This window comes from Dama dama, chromosome 16 (genome assembly GCF_033118175.1).
Source record: "Dama dama isolate Ldn47 chromosome 16, ASM3311817v1, whole genome shotgun sequence".
Taxonomy (NCBI): domain Eukaryota; kingdom Metazoa; phylum Chordata; class Mammalia; order Artiodactyla; family Cervidae; genus Dama; species Dama dama.
Window position 1 is genome coordinate 27,371,847 of NC_083696.1, and position 24,880 is coordinate 27,396,726.

At 36.4% G+C, this 24,880-nt stretch overlaps 1 protein-coding gene and 1 non-coding gene across 3 annotated transcripts in view; both read left to right on the forward strand.

The window, feature by feature from the left end:
• The window catches only part of IARS1 (isoleucyl-tRNA synthetase 1), an 83,287-nt gene that overhangs the window by 410 nt on the left and 57,997 nt on the right, over positions 1 to 24,880 (forward strand). Inside the window, exons 1-7 of one of the 2 annotated variants that reach the window (XM_061163643.1) lie at positions 5,093 to 5,111; positions 6,557 to 6,683; positions 7,348 to 7,504; positions 7,760 to 7,879; positions 9,635 to 9,717; positions 12,494 to 12,611; positions 18,935 to 19,082. In XM_061163643.1, coding sequence (XP_061019626.1) covers positions 5,102 to 5,111; positions 6,557 to 6,683; positions 7,348 to 7,504; positions 7,760 to 7,879; positions 9,635 to 9,717; positions 12,494 to 12,611; positions 18,935 to 19,082 — 763 coding nt within the window. In that variant the 5' untranslated portion in view covers positions 5,093 to 5,101. Of the gene's footprint in view, positions 1 to 5,092; positions 5,112 to 6,556; positions 6,684 to 7,347; positions 7,505 to 7,759; positions 7,880 to 9,634; positions 9,718 to 12,493; positions 12,612 to 18,934; positions 19,083 to 24,880 lie in introns of those variants that run through there. The other variant, XM_061163644.1, reaches the window with a different exon arrangement.
• On the forward strand, positions 2,980 to 3,112 carry LOC133071490 (small nucleolar RNA SNORA84). The gene has a single exon (XR_009696442.1). It is a non-coding gene; the product is annotated as a small nucleolar RNA SNORA84 (small nucleolar RNA).

Sequence of the window (24,880 nt, forward strand, 5' to 3'; positions counted from 1 at the left end):
GATCCTGGTAGCTAACATTTGAGCCGTTGAGTGATTCAGAGAATTTGGTGTGATCGAGCTCACTGGAGAAGTTCAGAAGGTGGACGAAATTACTTGAAAGTCTGGGTATTCATAAGAACACATCAAGTCTTAGGTTCCCATAATGAGCATGTATTGCTGGGTGTCTGTGATTACAGGGAAGTAAGCACTGCGTCTCCCGTCTAACAGTTTTTAATACCGTAATCCAAGGGCCCAGATGAGGACCACTTCTTCGGTGGGAGAAGAAGGCTTCTCCGGAACGGCAGTGGATTTAGCCCTGAAAATGAATAGTAACTGGAGGAGTAGGTGCAGAGAACTGTAATATAATGTAGAAAAGGATTTTACGTTGTGTGTGATTCAGGAGATGGGGAGTCGTATTCACTGTAGCTTCGTGTGAGGAACAAGTGGGAGACGATGCTTAACTTCCAGCCTTATGAATTTATGATTTTCTTCTTTAGTGAAGTGGTGTTTCAAATGAATCCACGAAGGAAGATGAGTTTTTTTTTTTTATTAGGTGGGACAATATTAGTTTTTGCATTCATTCACGCGTTGCAGAGAAGAAAGGAAGGATGAAACTAGAGGCAAAGCAATTGATTGAGAGATTTTAGTAAATAAGATGAGCTTTTAAAAATTATCGGTAAAATAGTGGACTAAGTATCTTTTTCATAAGTAATTATTAAAGAGTGAATTATAGGGAACAGGAGGCAGCTCAATGTAGATTGCACTCTAATTCTTTTTGGGAAGATGGTTTAGTGACTGGGCAAAGGCAGGAAGAGTAGCATTTGTGGACAAAGAAAATAGTAATAGTTTCCATAGATGGTAAGTGATTGCTGTGATTTCACTTAATCTTAAATTAGCATTGTGAGTATTTACAACCTTTATTTCACACATGATGGAATTGAGGTTTAAAGGTTGAATAACTTTTCCTATAAGCCACATACTAAGTTGTGGTACCAAAACTGTCACATTCCAAAGCCAACCCTCTTAATCATCATTCCTGCCAAGAGGAGCCCATGGAGTGGGATAGATTGGAAAATCATTTGGGAGGAGTATCACTAAGGATGCTGACAAAGGGATTCATTTAAATATTTTTGAGCACCTATGCTGTGTAAGTACACAGTGATACACAAAATAGTAAGAAGTTAGTGAAATGCTTTTGCCAGCAACGAGTTTGCAGTTGAATTGGAGAGACATGGGACATGCAATATAAATAAACCTTGATATGTAGGAGAGGAACAGATTCTGGGGAGGGGGATATTTAATTTTGAAGAAGGTGGATTGGTAAATTCCCATAGAGCAGAGTACATTTATGCTAAGTAGTGCTAGAGTACTTAAGAGAAAGGGCCTGAAACTGGAAAGCAGTTATGTCAGCCGGAAGTTTTGTTTCTCAGCAGTGTCTAAGAATGAGGTATAGTTCGGAGCTTGAGTTTTGTAAGAGTAAAGGAAAGGTCAGGAGCGGGAATTGTAGGTAAGATCATGCTCCAGTGAAAAGCCTGAACAGAAACCATTGGGAGTAAGGAACCACTGGATATTTTTTTTTTTAATACAGAAATGTACTTTAGTAGAGAAATGATACTTCCAGAACTTTTCCTCTAGGAAGGTGCTGTGCAGGATGTATAGTATTTATTTTTCTCTTGTGTCCGACTCTTTGCGACCTCATAGACTGTAGTTTACCAGGCTCCTCTGTCCATGGAATTCTCCAGGCAAGAGTACTGGAGTGGGTAGCCATTCCCTCTTCCAGGGGATCTTCCCTACCCAGGGATCAAACCTGGGTCTCCCATATTGCAGACAGATTCTTTAGTTTCTGAGCCACCAGGGAAACCTGATAAAGTTAATGACATACTCAAAAATAATCAAAACGGAGTAATATGAAGTAAATAAAAATCTGTTCCTTCACACTTTCCTCATGGTATCCTATTCTCTGGTGGTAGCCATTGTTAAATTTGGTGGGTAGCCTTCTAAATTAAGTACAGAATTGCTTAAACATAGACTTAGTATATATTTGTATATTTTCTAATCACTTGAAAATAATGCATATAGTATAAATTACTATCAGCAACTGTGACTCACTGGTTTTCAGTATGTTTAATATGTATGCTTACATATTTTGGTTTACTATTTTTACTGCCTGCATGGTATTGATGTACCATAATTTATTTTAGTCTATTACTTACTCATGGTTATTTAAATTGTTTTCAGATATTTGTCTATAGAAGTGCTTCCGTTGATATCTTTATACATATTTTACACATTTGCTTAAGTATGTCTCTGGCTTGCTGCTGCTGCTGCTTCTAAGTCGATTCAGTCGTGTCTGACTCTGCGACCGCATAGACAGCAGCCCACCAGGCTCCTCTGTCCCTGGGATTCTCCAGGCCAGAATACTGGAGTGGGTTGCCATTTCCTTCTCCAATGCATGCCTTTCTGGCTTATATGTTAATAAGATATAAGTTGTCTTTAAAAAGGCTGGAGATGGACCCGCCACTGGGGTTAAATTTGACTTAATATAGCAGGTTATGAAGATCTGGGAATGAGGAAGACGGAATAGAGAAATAGACTTAGAAGTCAAACCCATGTAACTTGGTGATCTGTTGGATGTGGGGATCATCTGGTAGTATTAAAGGTGACTCAGAAATTTCAGGTAAGGGGAAGAAATAGTGGAATTACTAGAACAGTGATATTAAAAATGGGAACAAGTGTGGTAAAGATCATGAGATTTATTTTTAAATTTTTTTGGTGTGCTTTTCCAAGATATGTTGAGGTAAACACAAGTAAAGGTCAAAAAGGGTATCTAGAAATTGCTGAAGAGGATGTTGAGGCTAAAGAGGTCAGAAGGAGTCATGGACTAGGGAAGACAGTGGAGACCTTGAATTGTAGTTAAAAGGAAGAAGAGGAGATTGCTTCCCTGAGCATGACCGGTAAGGTTAATCCCCCTCCTCTTTCTGCTCCCACTTTCACCCACGAGCCCTGTGGTTACTGGAGGCTGTTGTGCAGGTACAGCTGTCCAGTGGATGTGAGGGGCTAGAGCAATCCTGTGATATATGCATGGGGGCTGTTTCTCCTCAGCAGCCGCCATAGCCCGGTCACTGATACAGGACGCTTCCTGGGATAGTCAGTGCCATTACATGGGGTCTTTGTGTTTGGCCTAATAATGCAGTGGTTCTTAATCTTTGGAGATGTAGAGGCTCACTGGAAATTTTATAAAACTTTAAAGCCATCTTCACAGAAAGCTTAACTCTCATTTTCTTTTAAAAAAAAAAAAAAAAGGGAAAATGTTCAGATAAATAAAATAGCAGAGCAGTTTAAGAGGAGGACTTAAATTGTGATGTGCATGCTAATCCCCTCAGGTCTTGTTAAAATGTAGATTTGGACTCCTTAATCTGAGGAAGGGCTGGTGAGTCTACTCCAGTCAACTTTTATAGATGCTGGTAATAATAGGACCAGCCTTGACAAGCATTAAGAGTGACAGGCGTAAATGTGTTGATATCTGAAGATCTGTTAGTCTTCAGATATAACCTCTTTAAGTTTCAACTGGCCTCTAATAAAGTTGTCACTGATCTAGCACGACTCCTACTACATCAGTAAATGCACAGACTTTAACGCCTCTCTCCATCCTTGAAAGGCTGTGAGTTATGACAAGAGCCGAAGATCCAAAGTGCCTTTCAACTTCTGTTTAATGACATTTAATGGCACAATCTGGGGTTTCCCAGGTGGCACTAGTAGTAAGTATGTATCCTGCCTGCCAATGCAGGATACATAAGAGATGCAGGTTCAATCTCAGGGTTGGGAAGATCCCCTGGAGGAGGGCATGGCAGCCCACTCCAGTATTCTTGCCTGGGGAATCCCATGGACAGAGGAGCCTGGCAGGCTACAGTCCATAGGGTCGCACAGAGTTGGACATGACCTAAAGCGACTTTGCACGCATACATGCATGCAGATGGCTTACTCTCATCAGAAAATGGATAGTTGAGTTAAATGGCACACATGTTCTTTCCTTATTTTTTTCCTATATAAAACTCAAAGGCACTCTCACGTCTCAAAAATGAATGAAAGAGGGACAACAGGAGAAATACTTTTTGTAACAAACTTTAAAAACAACTTTATCTGATGTTAAAAATATTAATTAAACAGATCACTCATTTCCGTGTGTGACTCAGACCTCTGTGGCATAAATCTCATTTTCTGTAGATTTTCACTTATGTGCAAAATCAATATCCTTTTGACTTTTTAATCCCTTGTGTTGGCTGCCAGGAAGCTCACAGTTATATCTTGAATCGGTGTTGCTAATTTAGACCAAGGATCTTCATGATTTAAATTTTCCCTGATCTTGAATTTCCATATAATTTTAATTAAATTCCCTAATTTTATTTTTAATCAGTTTGTGTATTTGCCATCTCATGGTTAGTCCTTTAGTCGCTTCACATTCTCTGTCAAATAAAATAGAATAAAAATATGTTAACATAGTAAGGACTAGATCTTTGAAATTCCATAATTTCTACCATTGCTTTATATACATAGCTTTTTTCTTTTAATAAAAAAATTTTTTTTATGGCATAGTTCAGTTATGGTGCTTAGGCTTTGATTTTTCAGAATTAGTTGAAGTATGTCAGTTTCTGTGCTTCTAGAGTCAATTATCTCAGATTGTTACTTGAGTTCTTAAGGTTTTCCACCTTCTCTGTTTTCTCGTTATTAGAGTTCCTGTCCCATTGTAATCTGATGTTGGCTTGGAAATCTGGTCACCAACCTTATTAAAATTATAAAGTGAGAATAAATAGGCTTTGAGGAGAAATGGGCTCAAGGATGCCCACTAGATAGTTAAACCCAGACTGATCATGTATTTCTGAATGAGGTTGTTAACTTCTGAAAAAGACACTAAGACCTCTCACTAGGCACTAAATCAGAGCGGCATAGGATTTGTCCTTTACAAAAATCATGAGTAAGCAGCACAATTGATAAAATGTAAAATTAAAATAATCTTGGAATTATTTGAATGTAATTCTTATCTTTTTAGCTTTAACATTTTTTAAGGTTTTGCCTGTTTCCCTCAGAAAGATTTGGTTGATTCAACAGAAGTACTTTATGTCTTATGAATGTAGGTAAGAATTTTTACCTACTTTGAGATTTATTTTTTCAGATTATTAATGAATTTATAGTATCATTACAATTGGCAAGGTTTTCTTTTAAGAAATGTGTTGTCTGCAATTACTAAATGTAGTTGAAGAATAAATGAGTGTAAATTGGACATAAATTTTGAAATTTAAAAGTACCATATGTTTTTACTTCATACTATATACAGAAATAACTCAAGATGGATCATTGACCTAACTGTAAGAGCTAAAACATCACAACCTTGTTGTCGGTAGTGATTTCTTAGATATGAAACTAAAAGTTCAAGTAACAAAACCTCTAAATAAACTGCACTTCACCAAAATTAAAAGTGTTCATGCTTCAAAGAATATACCATGAAGAAAATAAGAAACAAACTATGGAATGGGAAAATTTTTTTGCAAATCCTGTAACTGATAAGGGGCTAGTACCTAGATTGTATAAAGAATTCTTACAACTTAGTAGTAAAAAGAGAGCCCAATTAAACAGCAGGCAAAAGATGAATAGACATTTCTCTAAAGAAGGTATAAAATGACCAATAAGCTCAGCATCACTAATCATTAGGGAAATGGAAATCAAAAGCACAGTAAGATACTACTTTATACCACCTAGGATTTCATATAATCCAAAGTTGGACAATAAGGAGTGAGGATGTAGAAAAACTGGAATCTTATTCTCTGCTAGGAGAATGTAAAATGACACAGCAGCTTTGAAACACATTTTGGCAGTTTCTCAAAAAGTTGAACACAGTTACCATAAGCCAGCAGTTGCATTCCTAGGTATTTACCTAAGAGTTGAAAACTTATGTCTACATAAAAACTGCCCTGTCCAAAAGTGAAAACAATGCTAATGTCCATGAACTGAGGAATTAATAAAGAAAAGTGTGAAACCTGTAAAATGAATTATTATCCAGCCATAAATGAAAAATGAAGTATGAGTACATGTTACAACATGGATGAACCTTGAAAACATAATTCTAAGTGAAAGAAGCCAGACCCAGTAGTCTGTATATACGTAGTTTCATTTATGTGAAATGTCCAAAATAGAAAGGTCTAGAGAGGAGGCAGAACAGTCACCAGATAGTGAAGAAGAGGAAGGAGAATGACTGCTAATGTTTACAGTTTTTTGGAAAGCTGAAGAGGGAGTAGTGATGAAAATGTTTTGGAATTAGAGTGGTGGTGGTTGCACAGTCTTGTGTATATACTTTAAAAAGAAAAAGGCAAAAGTGAATTGTACACTTTATTTTATTTTTTTTATTTATTATGAATTGTACACTTTAAAAGAGTGAACTTTATGGTATGTGAACTTTACCTTTAAAAAGTTTAATGTACCATATAGTATCATTGCTAGTGATAGGAACATTCATTTTAATGTATGGTACTCTGTTATTCCTAGACTTCTCCTTTGAGAATAAAAAATTTGATTTCTCTTGCAGTGACAAAAATGGTTCAACAAGTTCCAGAAAATATCAATTTTCCTGCTGAAGAAGAGAAAATCTTGCAGTTTTGGTCTGACTTTAATTGTTTCCAGGAATGCTTAAAGCAATCAAAACATAAGCCAAAGTATGTGAATTTCTTTGGTAAAGGTGTAGTCTAAAAATAGTCATTTCTCAGAATCTCCTACCTCTTTATATATCTCAGTAGTAGATATATGTTGAATGAATGAGCTCTTAATTACTAGACGCAGATTCAGTTTCTTAAAGAGGTCTTCCAAATAGTTTATATGTCAAGTCTCTTCCTTTCCACTTTCCTTATTATCACCATTCTCATTTAAGCATTTAGACAAGTAGTGTAGTAGCTTCCTATTGGGATTCTTCCTACCTCTAGCCTTCATTCACCTAAAAACCAGTCTTTTCTTTAATTACGGTTTTTATCATGTGTCTCTTCTGCTCAAAAAACCTTATAAGTTTTTTGCCCTATTTTACAGATGATCTAACTTACGATCAGGATGAATAATTTCCTTTAGATCATAGAACTAATAAATGAAGAATGGATGGTCTAATGCAGGTCTCTCCTGCATTAGATGGTCTCCTGCAAATGGTCATATTTAACCTTTTTGAATGCAAGGCCTCCAGTAGACATCTAATCAGTTATATCTGAGTTTCCTAGCCTTGCAGCTTTTCTTCTCCCCAAAGACTCTACTGTTACAGGAGCTGTCTGTAGTAAAATGCTGTCTTAGTTTTTGCTGTCTATTTTAAAGTAACAACAAATTTTTCTTACCTCTTAGATTTACCTTCTATGATGGGCCTCCTTTTGCAACTGGACTGCCTCACTATGGACATATACTTGCAGGGACAATTAAAGATATAGTTACAAGATATGCTCACCAGAGTGGGTTTCACGTTGACAGAAGATTTGGTTGGGATTGTCATGGTTTACCTGTGGTATGTTTGAGTCATCAGCCGTATTATTTTCTGATATTTTAAAATAAGCATTATATTTCAATATATAATATGTTAAAATATGAATTTTTGCTATACTCACATATTCTTCAACCTTATTTCTATAATACTATGTACAGTTCATTTTCTCTATAGATTTTCTGAGAACTAATTTTTTAATTTTTTATTTTCTAGCTTTGTTGAATTGCATTTATTTCATAGGGCAGGGATGTTAACGATCTTATTGCAAATTTTCAGGAATACGAAATTGATAAGACCCTGGGAATCAGAGGACCAGAGGATGTAGCCAAATTGGGAATTGCGGAGTATAACAGTCAGTGCCGAGCAATTGTGATGCGATACTCTACTGAGTGGAAGGTATAATTGGTGTTTTAAGTAGAATTTTTTTTAAAAACTAGTTTTTAAAGGGGAGTTGAAATACTTTATGATCGTTTGTGCTTTTTTATGACATGCACCCAAAGTTGACTGTCCTCTTTAAAAGACTGTTTAACTTCCATCTTCAACTTCATTGCCTAAACTGTTAAGCTGAACCCTCTCTTTTCTGATTTCTATGTTCCTGATTGATCTTCCAGATTTAATCTCCTACCTACCCACAGTGTATGACAGGAATCATGCTGTCCTAGCAAACAGATTAACTTGAATGTTGCAATTTTAAAATTCAGATGTTAAGAATAATTCACATTTGGACTGGTTGTTATATTAGCTTGATTCCCATCTTGCCCTCTGCTTTTCTAGTCACAGAGCTCCCACAGCTGATTCATTTAAGTATAATAACTGTCAAGTCTGGCAGAGGTCTTGTCTTCTCTTAATTCTGATGGGCTTAGAAACAAAGGTCTTCAACTCCCCCTTTCCTCCCTGCCTCTCAGATTGTTGTACAACTGTACAGATTGCTGTACAATGCAAAAACATATCTGGCTTTATTTTTTTCCATCTTCATGATCTTACCACTTTTTCAAATTTGCTGTTCCTGCCAGTGGTATCAGTCTTCCAGAGTTCAAATTTTAGTCATCATGACCTGTTAAAACCTTTAACCTTTCTTAATATCTCTTATCTAGACATTTCTTTTCATTCCTACAGCCTAGTCTTTCAGCCACCATTGTCTTCATTTCTATAACAATCTAATAATTGGTCTCTTGCTCATGTTCTTTCCACTTAGCTTGCCAAGTTATTTCTCTCAAGACTGTTTATTATGCTCTTTCTGCTCAAAACTTATTGTTTAATAAAATTTGATTTCACCAACCTAAAAATCAAAGCTCCGTAATTTTCTCCTAACCTAACTTTCCTGAATCTACCTTTATTGCCTGGTCACTAATAGGGGAAAGTCCTGATGGTTGTAATATACATGTGGGCTGTTTTTTTCCCCCCCAAAATAGTATAAAGAGCCTCTATACCAAACACCCACTTCCCAAAAGCTAACACCTTTAATGACTATGGTATAATTATCAAAATCAGGAAATTAGCATTGATACAATATTATACATCTATTCAGATTTAACCAGTTGGCCACTGATTCTTATTTCTGATGCAAGATCCAGTCTAGGAATACAGATTTCATTTAGTTGTATCTGTCTCCTTCAATCTGGAACATTCCTTTAGTCTTTTGTCTTCATGACCTTGTCACCTTTTAAAGAATACAGAAATTCCCTCAATGTCTGATATTTGCTCATGATTCAGTTTGGGTTATACTTTTTTGGCAAAAATGCCTAAGAAGTAACATCAAGCCCTCTTAGTCTGTCATATCAGAAGGCACGTAGTGCTGATATGTCTCATTGGCGTTGTTAATGTTGTTCACTAAGGCGATTCTGTGAAGTTTCTTCATTGTCAAGTTTCGGGTTTTCCTTTGTAATTAGTAAGTACCCTGTCTCTTATCATACTGTGACTCATTAATTTCAGCAACCATTGATGATTCATGCCAGCAACAGTTAGATCTGCAGTGTTTGACATTTGGTAGCTTTGGTAGACTTTTATATGTTGTTTACAATATAGATTTACTTGAACCATTGATTGTTCTTCCACAATCATCATATATAATGATGATAATTGCTATGTAATAACATGTCGTTGTCTAAAGACTCTAATATTCCTATTTTTTTAATATTCACATGCTTTAAGTCTACTATTACCAGACTTGGCCGATGGATTGACTTTGACAATGACTACAAAACTCTGTATCCACAATTCATGGAATCTGTCTGGTAAGTTTATTTGACAGTATAAATATGACTGTTTTGTTGTATTAGTAGAGAGGTGCTCTAGTATGAATCAGCTTGTTTCATAGTTACCTGAAATCTTTGGGAATTGGTTTGTTTTTTCTTTGTTTTTAAAGACTTAATTTTGCTATGAACCTAAAAAATGCTCTAAAAAGGTAAAGAGAGGAAGATACAGAGATTTCCCACATATTTTGTGCCTCCACACATAGAGAGCCTCGTCTGTTATCAACATCCCCCACCAGAGTGGTACATTTGTTACAATTCATGAACCTGTATTGACGGATCATAATCAATTGAAGTCCAGAGTTTCCATTAGGGTTCCTTCTTCTTGTACATTCTTTGGATTTGGACAGATGTGTGACGACATACTTCCATAATTCTGGTATCATACAGAGTATTTATATTCCCTGAAATTCTACAGTACTATTCATTCCTTCCACCCCAAGTGTATTTTTCTACAGTACTATTCATTCCTTCCACCCCTAAATTTATCTTTGAATTCAGTATATTTTAGATTCTAAGAAGGTATTAATGATACTTGAATTTTTGATGTGTGCTTGAATTTTTTACTGAGAGAAATTATATATGCAGTCATTGTTTCCTAACAGATTCAAAACTAATTTTGCTTCCTTTAACTGTAAATAAGAACTGTTGCAATGCCAGTTTTGATAGGTAATTTAACTTGAGCTTGCTATAGTAGTCTGAGAATAATTACATATCATTAGTTTGCAAACAATTATTATGGCTACAGAATGCCCTGTGTACAGAACTCAGACCTTGAGGGAGTCCTACTTTTGTTAAGTTATGTATAATTACAGGTGAGTTGCAGAGACCTTTTGTAGGATTCTTTTTTTTTTCGGGGGGGGGGGGGGTGGTCCTGTACTGAAGTTCTTGTGCTTCTTGCTGTCTTCCTGTCTCCCTGATTACATTTCTATTAGTAAATATCTGTTGCACATGCTTGGCACATGCCCTTTGAGGAGCTAGATATCTAGGGCAGTTCTCAGACCCTCTGACTCTAATGTACCCCTGTGAGTGCATCTCCAGACCCATCTCTCCAAGGGTGGAAGTTGATTAAATTCTCTGGCAAGGCAGGAACTTTGGACAGAGGTTCTTCCTATTTCACTGACTAGGTGGAGTTCTCATGACTAGTGCATTCTAAAAAAGCAGGGTTTCTGTTAAATATCTGAAAAAGAAGGTATTCTTTATGCTCCAGATCAGCATTTAAGTATTTAGCACTTAAATGTGGTTAGTATGACTGAGAAACTGAGCTTCTAATTTTAATGAATTTAAATGAGCACATGTGGCTAGTGCTACCATAGTAGACAGTGCAGCTTTACATCATACTTCTTTATTTATATTAAAACATACTTCAATCAGGAAAATCATTCAAAGCCTCTCAGTATTAGAATGTTAGTTATTGCTGAGGAACATGTTGGCATATAAATACGACACATAAACCTAGCATGAATATAAAAATAATAGTAGGTGATAACATTTTAAATGATAGCGTTAATGGTGATAATGTAGATTTAGTTGGTACTTTTGAGTATATATCAAATACTTCCATATCAATTTTCCCAGATGATTCAGAAAGTCCTGTGACTTGGGGTTAGACCCTGTTGGAGGTAAAGGCAAGTGACTGTGATTTGTCACTGAGATCACTCAGCGAGTTATATGGCTCTTAGGCTTGAGTCTGGATCTTAATACCAAATCTGACAGTTCCTCTGGTCTCCTGTGAATGTACTGTGAATCAGAGTCTATAATTTAAAGTTTGAATTTGGGAAATTTTTTACAAGACACCAGGCTTTCAGACTTTATTCAAAGTCAAGGAATACCATGAAAATTTGTGCATAGTTTTTTCACAAAAATGTATTTTACCATATGGGAGAGAATTTAATTCATTTATTGTTCCAAGTACTTAGGACTCGAACTACAAAAATGAGTTAAATAAAGGCAGAATTGAGGAAGGATTCCCACCAAATGCATTCTTGTATCCATCTAGGAAAGGTGACTAGTACCACAGGAGAACCTGGGATGACTGTTTTGCAGTGTCTTGGTGCACTTAGCTTAAAGCAACATGTTTAAGTGTTTAATAAAAATTCTTGACTGACTATAGGAGAGATATCTGATCCTAATCCCAATTGTTTCTACTTAAGCCTTTGTAAAACTGTCCATTATAGTGAAATTTAAGCAATACACCAGAAAAGTATGAAGAAAAACAACCTAAAATCCCAACTGTAAGTTAACACATTGGTGGAAACCTATTTTTTTTTTTTAGCATCTCTAAAAATGTAAACATGTATACTGATATGTACAGTTTTACATAAATGGTACCTCATTGTACAATATGGTGTCAATTGCTTTTCTCAATCAACATCAAGTCATGAGCATCTTTCTGTATCAACAGATACTAGCACTTTTAATGTCTACGTTGTTGTTGTTTAGTCGCTAAGTGGTGTCTGACGCTTTGCGACCCCATGGACTGTAGCCTGCCAGGCTCCTGTGTCCATGGGATTCACCAGGCAAGAATACAGGAGTGGATTATTGTTTCCCTCTCCAGGCTTAATGTCTACATAATATCTCATTATACTGATCTGTTATAATTTACCAGCTATTCACCAGTTGAGAGACATTGTGTTTCTACTTCTTTGCCTGTCAGATACTCTGCAAATGGAAACTAGACTGGCATAGATGTTTGTATTTGGGAAAACAGGATTTTGGCCATGTAATTTTTGAAAAATTCTTTCTCTTTACTTGCCAGGTGGATCTTCAAACAACTCTATGATAAAGGCCTTGTTTATAGAGGTGTGAAAGTCATGCCCTTCTCCACTGCGTGCAATACTCCACTCTCCAACTTTGAATCTCACCAGAATTACAAGGTATGTGAGATGGCATTGGACATTAAGTTATGTAATCAGAAGTTAAATGGTTGTGATGATCATGGTAACTTAGTCCCAGTGTGGAACGTTAAGCCTGGGGAGTGATGTAAATGATGTATCTTAATGTGATGTGTGCACGTGTGCTCTTACTTTTGTCTGACTCTCTCTGACCTCATGGACTGTGGCCTGCCAGGCTCCTCTGTTCATGGAATTTTCCAGGCAAAAATATTGGAGTGGGTTGCTATTTCCTTCTCCAGGGGATCTTCCCACCTAGGGATCAAACCCATGTCTCTTGCTTCTCTTGCATTGGCAGGCAGATTTTTATGAACTGAGCCACTGGAGAAGCCCTCATCTGGTCTTAATAGATAGATTTTGATTGATAGATTTTGCTTATTTTAACCGTATTTTTATGCCTCTCTTTGTTTAATAAGTCCAGCTCTGCTCTATTTTCCTCAAGTCACTGTTTCATAAGGCTTATTGCTTAGGATTATTTTATGCTTCGTCTAAGACCTTGTAATATCATTTATTTGTTAAAAGTATTTGGAAGAAAATCTGATTTGCCGTTGGTGATGTGTTATGATCTTTGCTTTGATGAATGAAATAACTTGCTGTCTTTGGTATAAGAATTTAAACATGTCTGCTATTTACATAGTGTACTTTGTTCAGTCATTCAATCGTGTCCAGCTCTTGGTGACGCCAAGGACTACAGCACGCCAGGCTTCCCTGTCCTTCACCATTTCCCAGAGCTTGCTCAAACTCATGTCCATTGAGTCGGTGATGCCATCCAGCCATCTTGCTCTCTGTCATCCCCTGCTCCTCCTACCTTCAATCTTTCCCGGCATCAGGGTCTTTTCTGCTGAGTCAGCTCTTTGCATCAGGTGGCCAAAGTATTGGAGCTTCAGCATCAGTCCTTCAAGTGAATATTCAGGATTGATTTCCCTTAGGATGGACTGGTTTGATCTCCTTGCAGTCCAAGGGACTCAGTGTACTGCTTTACCTTATCCAGAGAGATAATAAAGACTATAAGTCTTTAGAAATAAGAGGTATCTGTTCTCACGTGTTTGTATTCAAGTGGTGGTTTTATTTCTGATGTTATTTAACCCTCTTTGTTTTTAAAGGGCTTCGATTTGTTCAGAATTCTTATTTCATGATTTAGGTTTGGACATTATTAAAACTTGCATTTCAGATGCATTTTCCATCTTAGAGAATGCTTTCAACATCTCATTGGATTGTTCATAGGGACTCCTATTATTGTATTTTTTTAATAAAATATATTAAGCACATAAAAATGTAGAGATTAATATAATAACTGTTGAGTACCAAAGGCTTAAACTTTGTCAGATCTGAATATATTGCTGTATTTTCTTCCTTCTTAAAAACACTTTAATGTGAAGAATTTCAAGCATGCACAAAAGTAGACAATAATTATCTAACTCTCCTGTGCCTATCTAGTATCCCCAACAGTCTCTATAGCCAGTCCTGCTGCATCTACACACTTCACTTGTTTCTCCCAGATGCATTTTCAAAAGCAAATTATAGACATGTCATTTTATTGATAAGTAATCCATTGTGTACCTTTAATAATTTTTCTTTAAATTAATCTTCCTTTAACATTACCATAGTACTGTTGTCACACCTTAAAAAGTCACATCAATCATTTTGAATATTCTTAATGTTAAATATTCTGCAATTGTTTAACTGCTGGATATCATCAGTGTTCACGTTTCTATTTGTCTCGTAAATAGCGTCTTTTACCCCTAAGGTTATTTCTAGTTGTTTGTTTTTTAATCCAGACCTAAGGAAAGTTCATATTCAGTAACAGTTGTCCCTTAGATCTTTTTTAATGTGTAGGTCTCCATTTCTGGTTTTGTGGTTTTTGCTTCCCTCGCCCCCGCCCGCCCCCCACCTTTGTGTCAATCATTGTTTGGGAAACAGGTGTTTCTTTGTAGAGTTTCCCATGGTCTGAATTTTAACGATTACAACTTCATAATCTGATTTAACATTTTCTCTGTCCTCTGCATTTTATAGATATAAGTACGTTGTTTCTGTGTTTGTTTTTTTCTTTGACTGTATATAATAGAGGTCAGTATTTGTTTTTTTTATTTGGACATGCACAGACCCTAAGCATCCCAAGTAATGGGTTGCATTGGGGAATTCCCCGGCGATCCGGTGGTTAGGACTCTGAGCTTTCATTGCCGAGGGCACAGGTTTTGTCCCTGGTCTTGGAACTAAAATCCTGCAAGCCCTGTGGCATGGCCAAAAAAATTAAACATAAAATTGGTTTCACTAAATGCATCTATTTTTTTCAAATATATCAGATATCACAGGTAACAGTTGATTAGTTTTGTCTGGTTCTGTACTTTGAAGAAATGGGAAGATATACTATGTATTCTTTTCTTTCTGGCTTTTCTCTCTCAGCATTGCTTGTGATAGTCATCCATGTTTTGTAGAGTTATGGATTTTTTTTCTAATTACTGTGTGGGTAAATCTACCACAGTTTGTTTATTTATACCACCTTTCTCTTTTCCATTTCTTTCTTTACATCCTGATAGGTAACCACTGTGCTGAATTTGGGGTTTCTTAATTATGCATATTTTTATATTTTTACTATGTACATAAGTATTCATTAACAGTATATACTGTTTTTATATATGTTTTTGAGTATCATCCATTGTTCTTATTTGGAACCTTGCCTTTTAAAATAAACATTATGTTTTAAAATTCCTTCTTATTTATACATGTAGCTTTAAGTTTAATTTTAACTGCTGTATTTTGAGATGGTTGGATAGCATCACTGACTCAATGGACGTGAACTTGGGCAAACTGTAATAAATAGAGGGGGCAGGGAGACCTGATGTGCTGCATGGGGTCACAAAGAGTCAGACACAAGTTATCGAATGAACAACAATGTAGTAGTGATCCCCAGCCTCTTGGGAGCCAGGGACTGGTTTTGTAGAAGACAAAGACCAAGTAAGGGGATGGTTTGGGGATGATACAAGCACATTACATTTATTGTGCACATTATTTCTGTTATTATTACATCACCTTTAGTTTTTAGCTTATTTAACTTATATGCAGAGTACATCATGCAAAATGCCAGGTTGGATGACCTACAAACTGGAATCAAGATTGCCAGGGGAAATATCAGTATCCTCAGATATGCAGATGACACCACCCTTACGGCTGAAAATGAAGAAGAACTAAAGAGCCTCTTGATGAAAGTGAAAGAGAAGAGTGAAAAAGTTGGCTTAAAACTCAGCATTCAAAAAACTAAGATCATGGCATCCGGTCCCATCACTTTATGGCAAATAAAAGGAGAAACACTGGAAACAGTGGCTGACTTTATTTTTCTGGGCTCCAAAATCACTGCAGATGGTGACTGCAGCCATGAAATTAAAAGATGCTTGCTCCTTGGAAGAAAAGCTATGACCAACCTAGACAGAGATGTTACTTTACCAACAAAGGTCCGTCTAGTCAAAGCTATGGTTTTTCCAGTAGTCATGTATGGGTGTGAGAGTTGGACTATAAAGAAAGCTGAGTGCTAAAGAATTGATGCTTTTGAACTGTGGTGTTGAAGACTCTTGAGAGTCCCTTGGACTACGAGGAGATCAAACCAGTCCATTCTAAAGGAAATCAGTCCTGAATATTTATTGGAAGGACTGATGCTGAAGCTCAAGCTCCAACACTTTGGCCACCTGGTGCGAGGAACTGACTTATTTGAAAAGACCCTGGTGCTGAAAAAGATTGAAGGCAGGAAGAGAAGGGGATGACAGAGGATGATATGGTTGGATGGCATCACTGATGCAATAGACATGAGTTTGAGTAGGCTCCAGGAGTTGGTGATGTAGAGGGAAGCCTGGTATGCCGCAGTCCATGGAGTCGCAGAGAGTCAGATCTGACTGAGCGACTGAACTGAAGTGAACTGATTACATCACCTCCACCTCAGACCGTCAGGGATTGGATCCCAGAGGTTGGGGACCTCTGCTGCATGTGTGTGTGTTCATTTGTTTCCAACTCTGTGACCCCATGGATTGTAGCCCACCAGGCTTCTCTGTCTGGAATTTTCCAGATGAGAATACTGGAGTAGGTTGCCATTTCCTCCTCCAGGGAATCTTAGCAACCCAGGATTCGGACCCAGGGATCAAACCCCCATCTCTTACATCTCCTGGACCCTTTCATCTAACAAATAGGTTACAGTTTATCTATTCATTCTTTTGATAGATGTTTGAATTGAATTGTTCAGAGGGCTAGGGTTTTTTTTTTTTTTTTTTCTTTTTTCAAATGGTAACAGTGTTGTTCCAAACATTTTGTAATACAAATCCTTGTGTACTGTGCTGGAGTTTTCTTTGGTAACTAAATTTTTACATGTTAGTTTCCTATAGTAGTTTGGTCCTAGAGTTTTCAAAGTTTATACTCATCTATAAGTAAATAGATACATTTTCTTATTGGGAAAGAGCAAGCTGTAGGGAAGTAAATTGAGTTAATGAAGAAAATCCTTCCAGACTTCTCAAAAGATAACTGAGCATACACACACAAACTAAATGATGATATATAAAAATACTTATTTTTTATATTGTCTTAATTTTTAGTTTCTAGAAGTCTGGTTGATGTGATTGTTTATGAAGCTTATGCTCATTGTGGAAAATTTAGAAGCCATAGAAGATATTAAGAAGAAGGAGAAAATTATAATCCCAGTACCCAAAGGAAATCACTATTAATGTTTTATTTTAAGTTTTCCTTTAGTGGCTTTATTATTTTTTAAGTTTTTTATGTTCATTACTATATATATTAATATTTTTACACCTTAGTACCTATTTCCTGACTTCATAAGACAGCATTTTTTTGCTCTTCCATTTCCTTGCTCTATTCCATATACTTATACAAAATGAATGTATATTTGAAGCCAACACCCCGATAAAGTTAAGAAGGAGCCTTATCAATTAATCTATCAAAAGCTCTCCCTTCTCATGGTCCTTTCAGTTTAGTATGTATCACCCTACTCCTTTATAGTTACTACTGTCCTCATTCCAACCTCATTGTTCACTGATTCTCTACTAAATATAAATACAGTTGTACAGTTTGTTCTTTTTTGTCTGTCCGACTTCTCTTTCTCAAGATTGTGTTTCTGGAAGTCATCTGTGTTGTGTGTAGTTGTGGATCATTTTAGTTACTGCCCAGTATTTAGCTTATCTATTCTAATGGCTAAATTTATTTATTTATGTGGCTGTGTCAGGTCTTAGCTGTGATGTGTGAGATCTTTTTTTGAGGCTCACAGACTACCCAGTTGTGGCTCATGGGCTTCAGTAGTTGCCAAGTGGGCTTAGTTGTTCCATGACATGTAGGATCTTAGTTCCTGACCAGGGATTGAACGTGCTTCCCTGGCATTATGGGACAGAGTCTTAGCCACTGGACCACCAGAGAAGTCCCTATCCCTTCTAATGTTGATTGCCATTTGGGTAATACCTAGTTATTGGCTGTTAATGAATATTCTAGAACTTGAGTTTTGGGGAGTATATATAGACATTTCTGTTGCTTACATTCCCAGGAGTGGGATTATTGTGTCATAAGATATACTTACATTTAGCTCTAGTACTAGAGTTGGCAAACTATGTAAAGGGCCAGATAGTAATTATTTTAGACTTTGTAAGCCACATGGTCTGTCAGTCCTGTCAAAACCATTCTTAGCTCTTGGGCTGTACAAAAACTGGTAATGGCCAGATTTGACTCAAGGACCATGGTTCATTGTCTCCCACTCTTAAAGACTTTTCCAAAGGGGTTATACTGGTTTGTACCTCTACTAGACTGTTAAGATTACACTGCATCCTTGCCAACACTCACTATTTTCTTTCTTTTTTTTTTTTTTTGCTTTGTTCATGCTTTAATTGTGTACTAAGGATTATTTTGAACATAATTTCAGATTTCCTGAAAAGTTGAAAACACAATTCTCAGTGAAATTTTTATTAATATATTTTTGAATAAAAAATAGCTGTTTTCCAAAATAGTTATTTTATTGACTAACTCTTTATGGACTTTATAAAATAGATCATTGTAATAGTGAAATCTCCATTATGTATCCCTCTTGATAAACTTTAAATATTTTAGTTGTGACTACTAAGGTAATTGTTAAAGCATTTCTTTATATAAAAATGTATTTGGAATTTCCTGCTTTGTGTTTTCTTCTTACAAATATGGCAGATTTTTTTTTTTTAAGCTCAGTTTATTCTGAAAATCAAATTATTGTATTCTTTAGGATCAGTTCCTTTTTCTTGCAAGTCTACTATTATGAGTTTTATTAAAGAACATTTTATCTCATTTGATTTCAGGATGTTCAAGATCCTTCAATATTTGTAACTTTCCCTTTGGAGGAAGATGAAAATGTTTCTCTGGTTGCCTGGACAACTACTCCCTGGACTCTTCCTAGTAACCTTGCCCTGTGTGTTAATCCCGACTTGCAATATGTGAAGATTAAAGGTAAGTGTGAGCCTCGTTCTTTATGATTGATATGAATAAAATAATGAATGAAAGCTGACATTTCTTTCCTTTTTTTTTTTTTACTTTTTTAATTGAAGTATAGTTGATATACATTGTTAGTTTCAGGCTTCCCAGGTTGCACTAGTGGTAAGGAATACCCCTGCCAGGTAAAGAACCTGCCTGCCAATGCAGGAGATGCAGGAGACTTGGGTTTGATCCCTAGGTCAGGAACATTCCCTGGAGGAGGAAATAACAACCCGCTCCAGTACTGCATGTAGAATCCTATGGACAGAGGAGCCTGGCAGGCTACTGCCATAGGTTTGCAAAGAGTCGGACACAACTGAAACAACTTAGCACATATTAGTTGCAGATTTACAGCAAAGTAATTAGATGTTTGCATACACTGGGTAATAAACATCACAGTAAGTCTAGTTAACTCCATCACCAGACATACTTACAGAATTGTTTTCTTGTGGCGAGACCTTTTAAGATCTGCTCTCTCAGTAACTTTCAAGTATGCAATATAGTATTAACTATGGTTGCCATGCTATAAACTTTATCCCCATGCCTTATTTTATAATTGGAGGTTTATACCTTTTGACTTCCGTTACTCATTTTGTCACCCCCTCCTCCTCATCTCCTGCCTCTGGTAACCACCAGTCTGTTCTCTGTATCCATGAGGTTTATTTTTGTGGTTTTGATTTTGTTTTTATTCCACATAAAAGTGGGATGAAAAGCATCTTTTTTAGACTTCTTTCACTTAGCCTGATGGCCTTAACATCTATCCATGATGTTTTAAACAGCAAAATTTCATTCTTTCATATAGCCAAATAGCTTTTCATTATATATATACATACCAGATTTTCTTCATCCATCCACTGATGGACACAGGTTGTTTCTAAAACTTGGCTATTGTAAATAATGCTACAGTGAACAGGGGTTGCAGATATCTTTTCAAGTTAGTATTTTCATTCTCTTTGTATAAATACCCAAAAGTAAAATGACTGGATCATATGTATTTTTAACTTTGTTGAGTAACTGCCATACTATTTTCCATAGTGGCTACATCAATTTACATTCCCATCAGCAAAGGTTCTGTCTTCTCCATATCCTTGCCTACACTTGTCTCTTATGAATACAGCCATTCCATCAGGTATGAGGTGATACCTTATTAGGGTTTTGATTTGCGAATCCATGATGATTAGTGATGTTGAGCATCTTTTCATGTACCTGTTGGATATCTGTATGTCTTCTTTGGAAAAACATCTATTCAGATCTTCTACCCATTTATTTATTTATTCATTTGCTGTTGCATTGTGTGAGTTCTTTATATATTTTTGATGTTAGCCCCTTATCAGATATTTGATATACAGATATTTTCTTGCACGATTGCCTTTTCATTTTGTTGATTACTTTTGCTATTTGAAAGCTTTAGTGTGAAGTCGTCCCACTTTTTTTTTTTTTTGCTTCTGATTTCTTTTGTTGTCAGGTCAAAAACAAGCAAAAACATTGCCAAGACCAATGTCAGGGAGTTTATCATATATGTTTTGTGGGGATTTGTTTTTTTTCCCCCACAGTGAGCAGCATGTGAAACCCCCCCCAACTAGGAACAGTGATCAGACCTGTGCCCCCTGCAGTAAAAGTGCAGAGTCTTAAGCACTGGACCACCAGGGAAATCCAGTCAGCTATGTTTTCATCTAGGAATCTTAGGGTTTCGGGTCTTATGACCAAGTCTTTTATTCATTTGTGTTAATTTCTGTAAATGGCATGAGAGAGTGATCTAGTTCTCCCAACACTATTTATTGAACAGACTGTCCTTTCCCTATTGTATATTCTTGGCTCCTTTGTTGTAAATGAATTGTCTGTATGTGTGTGAGTTTATTTCTGGAATCTCTGTTCTGTTTCATACTATTGTGATTACTAGAGCTTTGTAATATAGTTTGAAATAAATAAGTGTTCTGCCTTCAGCTTTGTTCTTCTTTCTCAAGAGTGAATAGACTTTTCAGGATCTTTTGTGGGTCGATACAGATTTTAAGAATGTTGACTCTATTTCTGTGAAAAATGCCATTGAAATATTGACAGGAATTGCACTGAATCTAGAATTCTTTGAGTAGTATGGATGTTTTAACACTGTTAATTCTTCAAGTCCCTGAATACAGAATTCTTTTCCACTTATTTGTGTCTTTGATTTCTTTCATCAGTGTCTTAAACTTTTCAGTGTCTTGGTCTTTCATTTACTCTTAAGCTTATTCCTAGGTATTTTATTCTTTGTGATACAATTGTAAATGCAGTTATTTTCTCTCTATGATAGTTCATTATTGGTGTGTAGAAGTGCAGTGAATTTCAGTATGTTGATTTTGTATCCTACAACTTTACTGCATTTATTTTTTAGTTCTAAGTTTTTGACGGAGTCTTGGGTTTTATATATGTACTATCATGTCCTCTGAAAATAGCGAGCTTTACCTCTTCCTTTCGAATTTGGATTTCTTTTATTTGTTTTTCCTACTTAACTCTTCTGGCTAGGACTTCAGTACTAAAATAAAAATGTCGAGAGTGGGTGTCTTTATCTTGTTGATATTAGAGGAAACACTTTCAACTTTTTCCCCATAAATATGATGTTAGCTGTGGACCTCTCATATATGGCCTTTGTTATATTGAGGTTTATTCCCTCTAAAAGGCATTTATTAGAGTAATTTTATTTAGCTACAGAGAGGGATTATCAGGATACAGTTGAGGTTTTTTGTTTGTTTGTTTTTTGGCCCTGCCACATGGCTTACAGGATCAAACCTGGGCACTGGCAGTGGAAGCACCGTGTCCTAATCACTGTACTGCCCAGGAATTGCCAAGGATGTTGTTATTAGCAAATAGCAAAAAAATCCTAACTCCCGGGGTTTGTGGAAGGCAGGACCTGGATAGGTATTGTTTAGGGCTATGCCCTTATACCCCATTATGTGGAACGAGATAAGTATTCAGTAAATAGACAGACAGTAGATGGGTCACACTAGAAACAGCACACAGTTAATTCATTAAGAAAATTGAGTTGGATACAATGTTAGATAACGTCTAAAATTTTTTTAGGAAATTACTTATCATGCCTAAATGTATTACAGTTTAAAAAATATTCTTTACTTTGATTTTTAAATAGACATCACTATTAGTAATCAGGGCATAATTTAAAGTTATAACTTAATTAACATACTGCATGTTATATAAGAAATAAATGTTTACTAGAATTAGTAAAGCTGTTGGGGCTGGGAGGTAGCATGAACTCTTTGGTCACATGTCTTATAATCTATTGTTTGGGAATCTGTACTTAGGTATATCATATCGCTTGTATGTGCTAATAACCCCAGGGAAATTTGCCTATCAGTAAAATTTCTTAGAAACCCAGAAAGCCTCTAAGAAATAATTGTCTAGTGGTGAATACATAGGTATGGTGTTATATACCAAGATCCATTTTGAAAGGAGAATCTGATAATGAGTTTCAAACAGCACAACAAAGCCAGTTAGCTTCCAGTATATTTCTAAAACTGGAAATAGTTTGACTCTTTCTTGGGCAGAGGGACCTTCAAAATGACAATTTTTTTATTTGCAGTCAGCTCATGAGGCACCCACTTATTGAGCTTTTTCTCTTTTCCAATTTGCTTCAAATGCTGAATGACCATAGAATGGTCAACTTTGAATTCCTGGACAGCTGCTCATGCCGCTGTAAGAGGATCAGCTTTGATGATTGCTCTCAGTTGGTCATTGTCAACTTCCGATGATTGGCCACTATGCTCCTAATCTTCAAGGCTCTTGTCTCCTTTGCAATACTTCTTGAACAATCACTGCACTGTACATTCATTAGCAGTTCCTGGGCCAAATTTGTTGTTGAGGTTGTAAGTTGTCTCTGCTGCTTTTTGAACTGCAGCTTGTTGAACTCAGTTTGAACTCAAATGAGAATATCTCTCAAATTTGCTTTTTGTCTAACATCATTTCCCTACTCTAAAATAAATATAGAATAACAGTACCATACTGTTTTGATTGCTGTAGCTTTATAGTAGAGTCTGAAGTCAGTGAGCCTGATTCCTCCAGCTCCGTTTTTTGAGATCTCATGGTTATTTGAGATCTTTTGTGTTTCCATGCAAATCTTAAAATTTTTTGATCAGATAAAATACCATTAGTAATTTGATAGGGATTGCATTGAATCTGTAGATTACTTTGGGTAGTGTAATCATTTTGACCATATTGATCCTTCCAGTCCCAGAATGTGGTATATTTTTCCATCTGTTTGTGTCACCTTTGATGTCTTTCATCAGTCAAATAGTTTTCAGAGTAAAGGTCCTTTACATCCTTAGGTAGATTTATTCCTAGCTTTTTATTCTTTTTGACACAAGGGTTAAAAGAGGAAAAAAAAATTACGTTTGTTTTTGGAATAAAAATAACGTTTTTTAAAAACTATTAGACATAATTGGAAAAACAACCTCGAACGTTTTTCTGACTAAAAAATTAACAAGGTGAAATTAACACAAAAAAATTAACATTATACAGAGAGATGAAAAGTAAAACTTTCTTTTTTTTTTAATTTTTAAAAATTTTTTTAACGTTTTTTCATTTATTTTTATTAGTTAGAGGCTAATTACTTTACAGTATTGTAGTGGTTTTTGCCATACATTGACATGAATCAGCCATGAATTTACATGTGTTCCCCATCCCAATCCCCCCTCCTGCCTCTAAAAATTTCTTTTAATTTTCAGATTATTATACTTTTACTCAGCATGCACAGGAACCTGAGATTCAATGAAGTGGCATATCATTGCTATTAGGAATCTCCAATATGTGTTTTCTCAACACTGCCAAACAGTTAAATCAGTTTAAGCACTAGCTGTCTGGAGAAGAGTCAGATATCACAGCTTAAGAGCTTAGTCCTACAAGACTACCCTCTGCCACTGCACCCACACTTCAGATGTCAGTCATGAGTTCTGGTTGTCACCTGGATTTCTAACCAACCCATGACCTCCTCCTTGGGTCCGAAGAGTAAGTCACAGAACTCAGAGAACATTGTACTCTTGAGATTACCAGTTAAGTATAAAAGGGGATTGTAAAGGATACACTCAAATTGTCAAGTGAAGTGCATAGAGAGATCTGGAAGGGTCTCAAGTTTCTGTCTCCAGAACTGGGGTATACTACCCTCATAGCGTGTTTTGTTATCAACAAAAGACACATTTATGGCTCCCATCACTTAAGAAATTCCAAGAGATTTAAGAGCTCCGCCAGAGTAGGTGGCTCAGTAGGTGAAGAATCCACCTGCAATGGAAGAGATACTGGCAGACACGAGTTTGAGCTGTGGGTTCGGAAGATCCCGTAGAGGAGAAGATGGCAACCCATTCCAGCATTCTTGCCTGGAGAAGCCCATGAACAGAAAGGCCTGGTGGGCTGCTGTCTTCAGGGTCTCAAAGAGTCTAACAGAGCTGACGTCATGACTGAGCAGACACCCATGCCAGAACAGAGATTAAGACCAAATATATATTTCCTATTATCATTGAACTAAAATGAACAGGAATGGGAGAATATAATTCAGATGACCATTATACCTACTGCTGTGGGCAAGATTCCCTTAAAAGAAATGGAGTAGCTCTCATTGTCAACAAAAGAATCCGAAATGCAGTAAGTACTTGGATGCAGTCTCAAAAATGACAGAATGATCTCAGTTCCTTTCCAAGACAAGCCATTCAGTATCACAGTAATCCAAACCTGTGCCCCAACAATTGATGCCAAAGAAGCTGAAGTTGACTGGTTGTATGAAGACCTACAACATC